The following is a 14,894-nucleotide window of genomic DNA, read 5'->3' on the forward strand; positions in this document are numbered from 1 at the left end:
CAACAGCCAAACTCACAATTTGGTAATTAGATAGATAGATAGATAGATAGATAGATAGATAGATAGATAGATAGATAGATAGATAGATAGATAGATAGATACTTTATTTATCCCCAAGGCAAAATGAAATTATCCAACAGCTCATTAAAATACACACTCACAGAGCTACTCCGACTTGCTGCCACTCAATACAGTGCATGTGCAGACAAGTTGGTCCAGACTAGCTGGTCTTCTCGAGGGCTAGCATGTCAGCTCTAAAGATCATGGCTGGTCATTGTCTATGGTCATTCAAAGGAGATCAGTGGTAGCTCAACATAAGATATAATTCTGAATTAGTTTTGCAGAAGGTAAAGTCAAGGCGCTGTTGTGCAATGTTGCCTTAGGTGCTCCTTGGTTCCTTATATTGTACATAAAGGGTAGTGTATGGTATTAGATTTTGTATTTTGGAAATATTCTGTATATTACAGTGAGAATAACACATTGCCTCAATTATGAATTGAGAGTACTATCTTCTCTCCAGAGTTTTAACTTCCTAGAGCATAAATTCAGACTTGGAGTACTCAGTATTGAGACAGACCTCTTGATTTGTGTAGATAGTGTTGACCCAGCATTTAACCTGTCTGTGGTGGATGGTCAAATATCATTTGAAACCATATTAACTATCCTTTTATTTGAAAAGGAGCTCTTACTGGTCCAAAGCACAAGAGAATAAAAAATACAGCTATAATTTGTTGATGGGATTGTTTGGGGTTGCAATACAGATGACTCAGCCATTACTGAGAATGCTGAGAATTCTGGCTCTAAAAACCTAATTTCACTCTGTTTTGGAACTAGAAGTGCCTGGCTAATTGGACTTAGAGGATGGCCTACGACCAACAGCTGAAGGCTGTCAACTCCTGAGTTATGGTATTGAGTGTGTGTAGCTGTGTGAGGGGAAGCAGTGAGGAAGCTGGCTATCTAATCTTGCTACAGACAGAAAGTCTATTCATTGTAGGGAAGTCTGGGTCAATGTGCTTTTCCTGCAGTGACTGATTTAATAATAACTCATTTTTATTATTGGCCATTTTTCTTGTAGGTAATGTTAAATTTGCAGTCACCAAGATAATTACTGAAATTTAGAAAGGCATCTATTAAAAGAAGTCCAATGAGGCTTGAAAGCAATTAGATGATAAGATTTGAGTTGAGTTTGGCTAATCAAAGGATTGGTTTGACACAAATCCCATGCTTAGTCAAACATATTAGAGAAAGTAAGTGAATGGTTAAATTTTGATATCCTTTTAGGTCAAGAGGTGCAGGAACTTTCTTCAGCATGGACTGAACTGAAAGAAGACATATAAACTGGACAGGTTAAAAAGAGTGCAAGGATTTTTGCGAATTTAGTAGTAGAGTTTAGGGGGAAAAAAAAGAAGACTACATAAGCGTAAGCTTGGTCAGCTCAAGGATGTATTCATATACTATGTTCATGGTCCATTGTAAGCATCATGCATACTTTTGCGGGTTTAATACAAATCAAGTTTACACTGGTATGTACTACCTACAGCAAATAGCCATGTACTTGCTGATAAGGTTTGAGTTGAGTTTGGCAAAGTCCATAAAGTCTGTTATGACAAAAATTTCACCTTCCTCTGTCTACTCAGCATTGATATATCATGAAACTAACTAACTAGCCATATAAAGGAAAGCATTACAATTACATTTCTAACTCATCAAGTGATGTTGACAAAGTTCAGCTATAAGCAGTGTGGTAGGTGACGGAATGACACATTTCCCTGTCAGGGCTTAATGTAGGTGTATGCACTTGCTGCTGAGACCATTCATTTCTGCAAACCCACACAAAACTGTATACTCGTATATAACTGAAGTCGACCAGCAGACTGATGCACAAACCAGCTCTTTTGGAGACTCTGCACTTGATACTTCCTGTACATTTCAAATTGCCAAAGAATGTCAAAGAAACCACTTTGCATCTCGCTTAATTTGTGCAAGAACAAGAGTCAGACAGTAGATTCAGTGCTTAGCCTCTTTGCCTGTGGATATTAATCCTGATTCCTGCTGCCTGCAGACTTTGGACAGACCCACCACCACGGTGCCAAAGAAAACTACAACTAAACTACAAATAACCTCTTGAGTAGTTCTTTTGAAGGAGGCCATGGTTGTGAGTTTGTCCCCTCTGGCCCCTGATGAGTTTGATAGGAATGTGCCGTGGATCTGTAACACCTTGACCTGTGAGGGCTGAAAGGATTTTTTCAGGCACAGTATCAAGGTTATCTTCATATTTCCCTTTAATGGCAGTTGCCCCATCATTAAGGACAACAGGTGCCACTGCAAGGCATGCCCTCTCAAATGTTGTGTGGACATTGGCCCATCCAGACGAGGAAGTGCATAAGAGGAAGGGCCTGATTCTGAAGGAGTCAAATGGAGCATTTTGATTGAAAGACTTTCATCATCTGCAGATTAATTCCTACATCTGCCACTGTCATAATACAACATATATATGAGTTTACAGTTGTCCAGACCCAGTATATACTGAGGTAAAATAATGCTGCTAGTATGGCTAAAAACACAGAGGTAAAAGGGAAGATGAGTCAGGAAGACATACAGTGTGGGTGGTTTGTTTTGAGAAATACACTGTAGCAATAAATTCTTCCAGATGCTGATTCCTCAGTATATTTCTTCTATGAGGTTTGTAGATCGCTATCTGACTGTTAACAGCCTAATTGGAGATGACTTTGAGACTGTTTTTAACCTCCTGGGTTCAATTTTGAAAACTTGGTAGGAAAAGTAAAAAAGCAAATCACATATCAGAGTAATGCTTTAATGGACACCTGTCGAAATATGATGTAGTCTGCAGCATGAGAAGCTCAAGAATCTGCTGTTTGTTATGTGTACACACACACATACACACACAGAGGCTGACATCTTTACAGTAGTCATTTTTCCCTTCGTGCCACAATGATGCATAATCAAATGTAATTTCTTCCGTAATAGGGTGTTTATGATTCAGGTCCCATTAGACGTCTTTCAGTCGCTTCCATAACAAGCCCCATTAGATAATAAAATGAAACCACATCCATTACTTTGTGGGGAAAAGGACAACAAGTTCCCAGAAACTGCACTGTTTCTTTTAAAGGTAATTCACACAGATTATCTGCATGTGTTTGTGAGTGTATCGACTTTAACTGCCATAATGCAGTCTGGGAGCAGGCTTATCCACTGAGGATCAGCTCTAAATGTCGCAGATGAAGTAGGTAAAGGCTGAATGTAAAATGGTATCATATAGTTTCTAACTATGGGACTGGGCTGAGCTCCTTTCTTAGCTGCATCTTATTTAATAGCTCGTCTGTTTGGGGAGTTATTACAGAGTGCGACTCTTTGCTGTAACATTTTTGATCTAATTAATCAAAGTAGCCCCAGTGTGTGTTTCTGTCCCCTGTGTCCTTCATACTGCTGAAATCTGCCAACTCTGCCAGTGAGGCAGACTGGCTGAGTCTGTATGTGTGTGCACATATGAGTGTTGGGCTGTATGCCCGATGTGTGTGTGTGTGTATGTGTCTAAGCCCCTGTCCCCAGCAGGCCCTTGTGTTGTGCTGACAGGAGTAGTCAGCAATTCAGCCTGAACCTTCTCTCTCTCTCTCACACACACACACACACACACACACACACACACACACACATTAGCCAGGGAGCCTTCTGGAACAGCAATACTGTCCTTCCTTGTAGTGACCCTGTACTGCAGCGCCACCCTCAGCAGCTCAGGTCTGAGCTCTTCATGTCTGCCAGCAGGAAGAAATCAGGTTCTATGTGCTCTGAGGACACTTTCAGATAAAGTGCTCTCTCTATGTGGGCGGGGCTTTTCATATAGCAGCAGGCTGATGATGTTTATCACTGGAGTGTAATTTAGTGTTTACAGCCTGTACATCATGCATACAGTCCACTGTTCCACCCATTTAATGACATCAAGTAAGACAACACATAACAAACACTAAAGGTTACTTAGCATCTAGATCATTTCTAGATAGATAGATAGATAGATGTTTAGATCATGAACATGTTTTTCTGTACTGATTGGCAGTTGCAGAGCTTCCAAGGCTTGAATGTGCATTAAATGCAAAAGATTATCCACCGTGTTATAAAAATAACCTGTTCTTTTCTAAAAAAAAAAAAAAAAAAAAAAAATCTTGCATAGGGTGTATAAGGAGAGAAGTCAGTCACCACCACCAAGGAGCTTTTCTGTAAGAAAGCTTTAAATTCTGTCACGGGCAGCACTGATGACTGCTGTGAATGGGTCCAGAGAAGTTTGGTCCATTGTTTCCCATGCAAATTGTTCACATCTTTCTGCAGCTTTGATTTGCACCTCTGAGTGGCTTGTTCTCCTTCGCCACTGCAGCTCATGGGTATCTCTGTATTTACCAGACACAAAAAAAACACAATTTCTGGGACTTGAAGCTGTAATGATTATAGCTGATGTCTGTACCATACACAGCACCTGTAGTGTTAGATGATCGACACTTGACATGTGTTTCTGTGTCGAGCTGTGGATATCATTTAAAACAAAAGTCTGACAAATGGGAATTTATTTCCTGGACCAGTGGCTCTGCCCACTAGATACTACAGCTTCAGGGGACGGTGTTGTCATGTCACATTGTTGTCAATGTGCTCTTGAGCAAGTCACTGCAGTAGACTGTTATTCTACAGGGGAGCTCCCAGCACATAGTGACTCCTCCCTGTTGCTCTCTGTTGGATGTGGATGACAGTTTTAAAGGTCCTGACATCAGCTGACCACTCTATTCCATCACTGGGTAATTAAATAAAATAAAAGCACTGATAATGGGATGCTCTCATCTCTCATCTGTATTCTTTAATTTTTAAACAGTTTTTTCTGCAGTATGGGGCTTCATATGGAGATGGACCCATTATCACAGTACGTGGTCCAGCTGTGGGATGGGATCCTGGTTTCCAGTTGCTTTGTATTTTTTGTTTTTTTGTTTTGTTGATATGCTTCTTTTTTTATCATCTATAGCTTTTCTTTTTTTTTCTAAAACTCCTTTTACTCAGATTCATAAACTTGCCAACACCTGCTAACACCAGGCTTTTGTTGTCAATGTGAAAGGGTACAATCAACATTCACCCACATTTTTGTTTTATTAGTGCCCGACAATAATTTGACATTATTTTGATGAACTACCTGTGCAGGTAATAACTGAACCTGTATGACATTGTAAATTCAGACTTTAAGACCCAATAAGGGAATAATAAAAATGACACAGTGAGCAAAAACAATTGCTGGACCTTTACATCTGTACCACAAAGCTGAAGATCAGATTGTGTAATTTTGTGAAGTGTATTTCCTGTTCCCCTGAGGCTGCAGAATTTGTCATCCCTTGTGGCTCTGTGTTTTTCTCTTTTCTGCATCTGCTCTTAAAAAACATTTGTCCCAGGTGCATCTGCTGCTGTGTGAAAGTCAGCGTGTCTTTGTCACGGTGTGCACGTGTGTCCACGTGCTGCTGTGCACATATGCATGTATGTATGCAAGCCTTTGTGAGCGAGACAGAGTGTGTTTGTTCTGTCAGAGTCACATAAGTCGTGTCACGCTGCTGCACAGTGACCCAGACGTTACAGAATAGAGACAGAAAACACAAGAGAGGGAGAGAGAGAGCGAGCAGCGCCGGGTTTCTGTATCATGTCCGGTCGGAGCAGTCAGGACCAATACTGAACTGAACGATCCATCAGGAAAGATTGAAACCTCTGCAGCATGAAAACGGATCTTCTTAAAAAATAAAAGTCTTAACCCAGTTGAATATCCATAGTTCTGTTTGTTTGTTGTTTGGTGTAGTTTCCCCCGAGCTCAGTTTCTCATCTCCACTGCTTCTGGTGAATGAAGTGACCTCTGTGCGGCTGCGACCTTAAGGCCCGAGTGGGTTCACACTGAGAAAAACAAGACATGCTCTCATGATCTCATCCCCAAACCAGTCACTACTGGTTCAAACCACAGGTTCATTACCACACCAAAGAGAGAGGGAGAGAGGTGGGGGGGGGGGGGGGGGGGGGGGGCAACGAGAGAACAGAGGAAGAGAATGGGGGAGAAAACTGAGACAAAATGGGACTGAGGGAGAAAAAAAGATGAAACTTTAAAGAGGGAACAGAAGAGGAAGGAGGGAAAATATGAACACAGAGGGAGAAAAGCAAAGCAGAGGATGGTGGTAAAAGTTGAAGGGAGAGAAAGGATCAGTAGAAAGACAGAAACTGAAGATAACAGAAATCATATAAGGAGACCAGTATGAAGCTGAAGAGGTGAAACCTTACAGGAAGAAACAAAGGGAAATAAGGAAATAAGAGAATTTCAAGAAAAACCACATCAAGAAAAAATGGAGCCGTTAACTGCAAAAATTTCATTTCTATATTAACCTCTCATACAGTTTCACCATCATATTTTAATATTATATATGATGTATTTACACTGGCTCTGACTTTCACACTTAGATTAGATTATCCACACATCCACCTGCAGATTATTATTTAATATGTCTGTCTCCAGCTCCAACACTAATGTTGTTTTATAGCTACATGTCCCGGATGCCATCCAATCATATATGAACATATGTAATACTGAAACCAGGTGCTCCAGGTAGAAACGTCTGCTGCACTTCTGCATCTTCTGTGCTGCAACACCATCTGCTCTCAGAGATAACTCTTATTTCCTCAGCTTCCTCCTGTGTTGGCATTTACAGTTGAATATGTGTTGATGTGTGTTTCAGGCTCAACATGAGCATCACAACAGAAAGAAAGAAAGAAGTGTGTTACAATTAGGAGAGGAAGTAAGGGGACAGAGAAGGAGTAAAGGAAGGAAAATAGTTAGAGAATGAGAGCCAGCAGACACAGCACAATGAAGCTCATGTGTAAATACCAGTCTATGTATCTGTGTTTGAGCTGGTTTGTCACACACACTAATTGTCTTATCACCCCCCACCCCCACCCCCCATTCCCATTCCTCCTTTCTCTCCGTCTCCATCCACAGTTTGACATCAACCAGCTGATGACCTCAGTGAATGTAAGTCAAAGCCTCAGTCCCATCCACAAGGCACTGGAGTCTCCCAGCAGCGTGGGCGGCGGCAGCAACAGTGGTAGCAGCAGCGGTGGCAGTGTGGGCGGGGCCAGTGGCATCGGTGTGGAGCAGTCGCCGGTAGATCGCACCAAAGGCTTCTTCCCCGACGAATCGGAGCCTCTGCTGCGCTGCGACTCCACCTCCAGCAAAGACTCCGCCCTCAGCAGGAATGGCTCCTTCATTACCAAAGGTGAGGGGCCCAACCTTTACTGCGCCTCCTTGGCAGACCAATCTTTTTGCTACCTGTAGCTAATTGACTGTTTTATATAATGGAAGTGGTTATAGCTAAGCTGAATCTTGTTTTGTTGGAGGAAACTCAATTAACAGAAGCAAAAACTCAAAGGTTGCGTTGCAGTCTGGATGGGCAGGAACAGAAACCTTTGGGAAAGATGACATAGTCACACATGGTCGTTTCCTGATTGGGTCTTATCAGCCTCGACTGCCAGTGAATGGTCAGTTTCTGATACGGAGCCAAAACACTTGTCTGGGCAGAGATCGTTTTCACTTTTCAAAACTCTGTTCTAAAACGTTGTGCGTCAGTTTTGAAAAGAAGAATATCTCACACACTGCTCTTTCTCAGCGTCACAATTTATTGATCATCCTAACGTTTGGGTCTCTCTAGACCTTTGTCGTAACTTTTTCAAACAATTCCAAAACCATGATCTTAAATAGATAATACTCCACCCATCTTGTGTGCCCAGGTGTGTGACAGTTATTCTCTTGAGGGAGTGTCTTTCAATCAAAATATATCGAAATATAAAACACAAATAGCAAAAGATAAAAGAGCAATGAGGAACACCATATTTTAATTTCACTAGACATCGTTAGTGTTTTGGGTTTTGGATTCTCAAAGTGCAGCCCAGATGCTAAAAGGCTGCAAACAGTATGTGTTGTCTGTGTCCATATTAAATTAATTCTACAAAAAAGAAAAATCAGTAGGAGAGTGAGACCTCTTTAACATCCCTCTACTGTTAGCATGTTTTTGACAGCTGCTAGCTTAGTGCTCAAAAAGTGCTGCTTCTTTAATGTGAGCTAATGTTAACAAATTCATTGGAAATCTTAAAAGGTAATGACAGAGGAGCCTCAACAAAACACTAAAATCCCCATCAGTAAGAACAAAAAGAACAACCTACTTTATATTCTTTAAATCTGTTATTTAGCATCCAAACATAAACACTGATGTGTAATTGTGTGATCAAATGTAACATCTTTACAGTGTGTTTGAAACTTTTTAGATATATTAACTTAGTGAGTGATGTGTTTGCATTGTTTCCATTAATTGGTTATTGTTTATCACACTCATTTAGAGAAATACAATGTTTTATATGGGAGCAACTTTTAAAGGTCACTATGCAATGTTTATATGATGATGTCCCCATCTGACAGAAAGAAACGACTGACTGAAACTACTTGACTGAAATACCCAGATATCTTATAATGTAGCATCAATAATCATTTTTTCAGTTAACAGAGATTTTATGCTAGGACCAGAGTTTCACTGAGCGAAACATCTGTGCTTCTTTAACAGTTTTCTCCACTGCATCCTCACTGAGTCTGATCGGGACACTCGTATTTTCACATCAAAGGCTTGCTTCATACTTTTCCATTTTTTTATCTGTAGCAGCCATTTTGGCAGCAACATCTGTGTTTTAAATGCTGCAGGTATCAGTAGGGAAACCTTCAGCATATCAAATGACCTGTTACCTGATACTGGTTTTATGATGTGTCCATTATAGGCTGCTCCTTGACAACCAAAGCCAGTCTAACTTAGATAAAAGAGATTATATTAATAGGTTTTATAATCCCCAAAGTAACTTAACTTAATTATTTATCACCCACGGGAGACTCACTCCCACATGTCCCACATTTTTATCTGACAAGGCATTTTTAGTAGCCAAGACACATCATTATTCCCAGAGGAGAGAGACTGGTTTGTTGGCAGCACCTTGTGTAGATGCTGACTATCAGTATTTTCACATTCTTCACACCCTTGGCAAGTTATTCAGACACTCACTTACTCGTGTCACATTTACTGAAAATGATGTGACAACAGTGCACCAAGTTCATATCTGGATGTATGGGTGCTCAGAGCCCTCATGTGGTCATTCCAGTTATTGTTCTTGAATTAAAACATATATTCTCATATAAGATATTATATTAGTAATAATTTATATTAATTGAACATTGTTTGGAGATCAGTGGCCTAAGATCAGTGATCTAAGTTATTTTAATTGAAAACAGGATGTAAAATGATAATAATAACATTAGAATAATAATAATAACATCATTACACTGTAAATTAGAGACAGATGTGGTAGACGGAACATGGTAGCAATTACAAGAGATCTTCTTTCTATTTATTTGATCTGGGCTCTTTATTCTCCCCCTCTTCTCGAGATTGGACATTTTTTTCACTCATTCAACAAGGAATTATTAAAGAGGGAAAAACCTGCCTGGCTGAACTGTTAGCAAACAAATCTGGCAGACACACATCTACATTAACATTCATTCTGAGTCGGTCACCTGATGAATAAGTCCAGTATTCAGTCTCCCTTCAGCTCTGTTTTGGTTTTCAGTAACTTCTGAGGGAAACATCTGGCCCTTTAGCAGCTAAATGCTTCACTACGTTCTCTGGCTAGTTGCTAATGTTTGTCTGTCAGCTGCTTGGTACTAGAATGGTAGCAGACAGGGTTTATTAGAGCTTTTTGATGAAAGCAGCTGCCTGCTGCGTCTGTAAACATGTTCAGAGTGAACCAAAACAGTAAAGTTATGAGCTAGAAAACCAAAAACATTAATCTGAAAGAAAACACCCTGTAGAGACGAGGGGAACTATTACAGAGTTGACTGATATGTTAGTTCATCACTAAACACAACTCTGTACATTATCAGCTTTTAAGCCAATGTGATGAACACACAGTCATTTGATCCATTGTTAATATAAAAGCATTGATTAGAGCAGCTTTTAAGATAATTACAACAACAGTTTCTCTTCTCTGTTTCCCCTCCAGAGAAGAAAGACACTGTGCTCCGGCAAGTGCGTCTGGACCCATGCGACCTGCAGCCCATCTTCGACGACATGCTGCACATCCTGAACCCAGAAGAGCTGCATGTTATCGAGGAGATCCCGGCCGCCGAGGACAAGCTGGATCGGCTTTTTGAGATTGCGGGAGTCAAGAGTCAGGAGGCCAGCCAGACGCTGCTGGACTCGGTCTACAGCCACCTCCCAGACCTGTTATAGCCCAATGGAGAGAGGAGGAAGAAACCACACAGACGAGAATCCGCGCAGGGTTAAAAAGGAATGTCTAAGTAGGAGGGATGAGTCAGATCTGGTTTTGTTCACATTAAGCTTGGGTTGATGTTTGATCTGATGGAGCCTGACTCACTGTCACTTTCTCACGATTTTACCTGGGCATTGTAGATAAGGTGGCGACTCCCTTCAATGACTCTTTCTAATCTTTACTGGTACTTTACTCCTACTTTCCCTCCAATCTCCCTCCTCTGTTGTCTTGTGTGTGCACACTATTACTCCTCTTAAAACAACTCCATCCTCTAATACAGGGTCAACAATCAATGTAATGAGAGCATTTTGAGTGTCACAACGACATGTACTTTTTTCACTTTTCTTAAGTATGTTCAGCCTTGTTTAAGGTGGTATTACGTGAGTGCTGTGACCTTAATAATGAGGCTTAAGAGGTTCCAAACTTAGAGAAAGCTTGGTTGAAAAGGAGCTGAATATGTATGAGCACTTTCTTTATCCTAACTGGCCAATGCCTTCATGTTTAAAAGATAGTACCGCTGTTTTTTGTTGGTTGTGCCAATCATTCAGGCTTCTCTTGCCTTTAACATGAATTCAGTGTTAAGAATTAAAAATTGAAATAACAGCAGTTATTGCAAGAAAGAAAATTACACACAGACAATAGTAAATAAGCTATAACTCTCAATGACACTGGTATTAATCTTTGGTTTTAAGGGGTTTAAGCCACATTCACAGATATTTTGTCCAGGTGTGAATTGACCTGTAAATCATGTGCCTGAACTTGTTAAATGTCCCTTTTCTCACCTCTTTTTTCGTTTACCCTCCACCCCCTCCAGCTGTACCTGGAACAGAGCATCTGTGGGTCTTTTTGCTTGTAACCACTCTGCCAGACCAGCAGGTGGCAGCATTAGATCAGAGAGCAGCTGACCTGCTGCTCTGGAACCAAAGCCATACATCAAAAGCATTGGAATAAATGTCAAAATAATCCAATATTACGATACCTTATCTAATATTATGATATATGGCTTTGCCTTGAACAGTTTGCTCCAAAGCAAACATTTAAGTGAATGGGATTGGCACAGTTTTTGCTGCCACCGCTTGCTTCTATGGAACCAAAGCCATCTATCTAAAACAGTTTAGATGTGTCGCTTTGGAAGCTCTGTCACTGTCGGACTCAGACAGTGTTCAATAAATACTTCTACCGGTACACACATTCAGATCTGTGCTAGCTATCCCTGTACACCTCAACAGATGTAGCGTTGATAAAGTGTTCTTGATCCATTTTGGAGCTTCATGTCGGTGTGGTCTTCGATCAGATGCGAGTGTCTGAGTATTAAAAAAAAATAAATAAATAAAATACAAGTGATTTGTTTCACGCAGTTGTATGTTGCTACATGCGCTAATATTAAAATGTAATAATGATGCTCTAATTCTATTTTCTATGGGAGAGGCAGACATGTATTTTCCTCTTTCTTTAACTCTAAAATGCTGTTAACTAACATTTGATTCTGTTGTAATGTTTTCTACATTTAGTTTGATTTATTATGTTATTGTAGCACCTCTTTGTTAGCATTTTGACTTATTTGTATGTCATGTTTTCACGGGCATTCAGATGTATTCACCCCTGCCTGGCATTACAAGATGACCCGGCTGGGATGTAAGATATGCATACTCCATACTCTACTTGAAGTCTACTTGTGTTACTTGATTTCAGTGAGGAAGAAATAATGTACTCTTTCAGTTCCTTCCATGGTCGACATTCTTAAAATAACAAGACTGAAAGCTCCACCAAAAAAAAAAAAAAACAAAAAAAAAAAAACAAAAAACAAAACTCATCAAGGTTCGGAGATGTTTTTGCAGGCGCCACTAGAGCAGCAAACGATGGACTCTGTTTTCACCAATCCAGTTACTAACAAAGCTACTGTGGTGCTAAACGTGAACTCTCACCAGTTAGCCTGACAACAGGGGGGACTTGACCCTGGACTAATGACTATTTAAAGTATTCCAAACTGAATGGAGTGGAGGCTGTGCTGCTGTGGACAATGACGACGACGACGATGATGACGATGATGACGATGATGATGATGATGATGATGATGATGATGATGATGATGATGTGTGAGCTTGCTCTCCACTGCGCTGTGGAGACTCAAACGGCAGGTTGTGAGCTTTTTGTTTTCTAAGGGAAGCCTGAGAGGATGAAGGTGAGACGTGACATGCAAATGTGGCTTGAGTGGATGATTTCATCAAATTTCACGTGTATAACCAGTATGTTTACTACTATGTAACCTCTTAAAATCAACCAATTAAAGCTCAAAACATTTGTCATAATGCTGTCTGTAGTTGTCAATTATTTTTTGTATGTACATTTTACATTTACATTTAGTCATTTAGCAGACGCTTTTATCCAAAGCGACTTACAGAAAGGGTAACAATCAAGGTTAAATATGTGATAAAACCTTAAACCAAAGTGTTTTTAAAAAAAAAATACAGTAATTTGTTTGTATATTCACATTAATCTCCAGAGGGACTTTAGATGTACATTAGCCTTTTGACTAAATGTGATATATCTACATCACACTGACATCAGTTAATGTGCATCCTCCCTGATAAATACATAAATAAGTTAGAATTGAGAGGAGAATCTGTTCAGACATTTAAGTCTTTTACTTTGAAAGGTCAGGGAGAGATTGGAAGGTCAAGGCTGACATCACACATGTAGGCGTCTGACTCCTAATTAGCCATTCTGGGTGATTCATTTGTGCTGCTAGGCTGTAGGCGTGGATCATGTCGGGGCCTGGTGTTGTCCAGCTCTTCATGCCTGACACTCGCTTTGTGATTGTGATGGTTACTGGACCTTGTTCCAGGAGATTGCTGTGGTCTGCTCTTAGTTCCACTAGCCACTGAGCATTGGATGGTCATCCAGTTTTGTTCAGTCTCATCCCTGGGTGGATCTGTTCTTGTTATTTCCCTTCCATTGAGAGTACACTTTGGATGGTTCAGAGGAGAACATCTTGTTTATCCTCTTGTGTATCTCTTCAGTCGAGTAGCCAGGGCTGTGAGTCTTTGTTTGGCAGTCTCCAGTGCCTCAGGTATAGACAGTTTGTTGTACTTCTTAAGTACATATTTCTTCATCACACCTTTCTGTAGCTCTGAGAGCTGACTAACTTCTCTCCGTGTTGCCCCCTTGATCTTGGCCTCCAGCCTCCTCCTCCATGGGGGATGTCCTCTGTGGCTTATCATGTTCAACTTGTTGCCAAGCATCTCTAGGATCTAGGTTACTGTGGTGTATATCAGCTCGTTGGTCTCAGTGATGGTCTTAGAAGGGATAGCCTGTAGTGCTGCATTCACATCTTCAACAGACTTTCAGAAGGGGACTTTGTCACTTAGTAATTGGCCACAGGGGTGGCAGGTGTCCAGTCTGGTCATGATCTTCAATCTCAGGTCAGCCGCCCTTGCGTTAAGGGACTCTGTGCTTGTTGTCGGGGCTTGGTACTCATTCTTGGAGTGTGGAGATGATAACTCCCACCTGACCTGTTGTAGGCCTACTGGCTCCCCCTTGCCGTAGCATGTTTGTTGTACCTCATCAATCTGTAGTTGTGATAGCAGTTTCCATTTGTGGATGTTGGAACACTGAGCTAGTAGATGTTTCTTTGTCAGTGTAGATGTCGGGTTTCGAAGCATTCATATATCCCGTAATCTTTGTGTGACGAGGACAGTTTTATTGCGCATGTTTGATTACCAAATTTTGTTATTTTGTGTTGTTTTGAGACATTTATTATTTTGGATTATATTGAGTTGCATGTAGTGTTTCTTTTTTTCTGACTGACCTTGAACTGTACACAGACTCACCAGCAGTGGACTTAATTAGCAATGAGCCACAGGTGGTGGCGATCGCGTTTTGCAGCCCTTTTATATATTGGAAGCGGCCGTAAAGCAAAGAGAGGAGGGAGAAACGGAAAAGGGCCCGAGCCAGCAGCAGCAGGAGACGCCTCGGTTCGGCGGGACGACTCCAGCCGGGAAAAGCGCTGATCGAGCGCCGGATCGCAGGTGGAGAGGAGGGCGACTTCCAGCACCGGTCAGAGTCGAGGGGAGGCGCCGGGGCTTGTAGAGGGGTGCTGTCGCGACGCACCCCTCTTTCAGCTAAGTACCCTTTCTATCTCTTTTTAACGGACTAAGGATTTTAAATAAGACTCGCCTCTGGTTTGAGCTTATTTTATGTGACCACTGATCCCGAGTGTTTCTTCTTCTGTCTCCTGTGCATGAGGTCTGGAGGACCGAGGCCTGCTCCACCCTCCACCTGTCGCTTCAGCTGGTTGGAGAGGGAGAAGATCCAGAGACTGTGGGATCCTTGGCCGAGACTTTAGGCTGGGTTATTTATTTATTTATTTATTTATTTATTTATTTATTTATTTTTAAACAATACATTTTATGTACACTCTTGGTTGGACTCTTGGTTTTTAACTCTGCTCAACCTTGATTTTTAAATTAAGAACCTGCCTGTTTAGAGTCCTAGGCTCTCAAACCTAGGTGGCG

General features: G+C 41.1%; 1 protein-coding gene across 1 annotated transcript in view; it reads left to right on the top strand.

Moving 5' to 3' along the window:
• tnfrsf21 (tumor necrosis factor receptor superfamily, member 21) overlaps nucleotides 1–12,189 on the top strand; it is a 49,888-nt gene extending 37,699 nt beyond the window's left edge. The window contains exons 5-6 of the mRNA XM_071478553.1: nucleotides 7,016–7,292; nucleotides 10,111–12,189. Coding sequence (XP_071334654.1) covers nucleotides 7,016–7,292; nucleotides 10,111–10,340 — 507 coding nt within the window. The 3' untranslated portion in view covers nucleotides 10,341–12,189. The remainder of the gene's footprint in view (nucleotides 1–7,015; nucleotides 7,293–10,110) is intronic.
• Nucleotides 12,190–14,894: the final 2,705 nt, after the last annotated feature.

Source organism: Trachinotus anak, unplaced genomic scaffold (genome assembly GCF_046630095.1).
Source record: "Trachinotus anak isolate AG129_WGS33_773 ecotype Australia unplaced genomic scaffold, CSIRO_AGI_Tana_v1 ptg000005l, whole genome shotgun sequence".
In the NCBI taxonomy this organism is placed as follows: domain Eukaryota; kingdom Metazoa; phylum Chordata; class Actinopteri; order Carangiformes; family Carangidae; genus Trachinotus; species Trachinotus anak.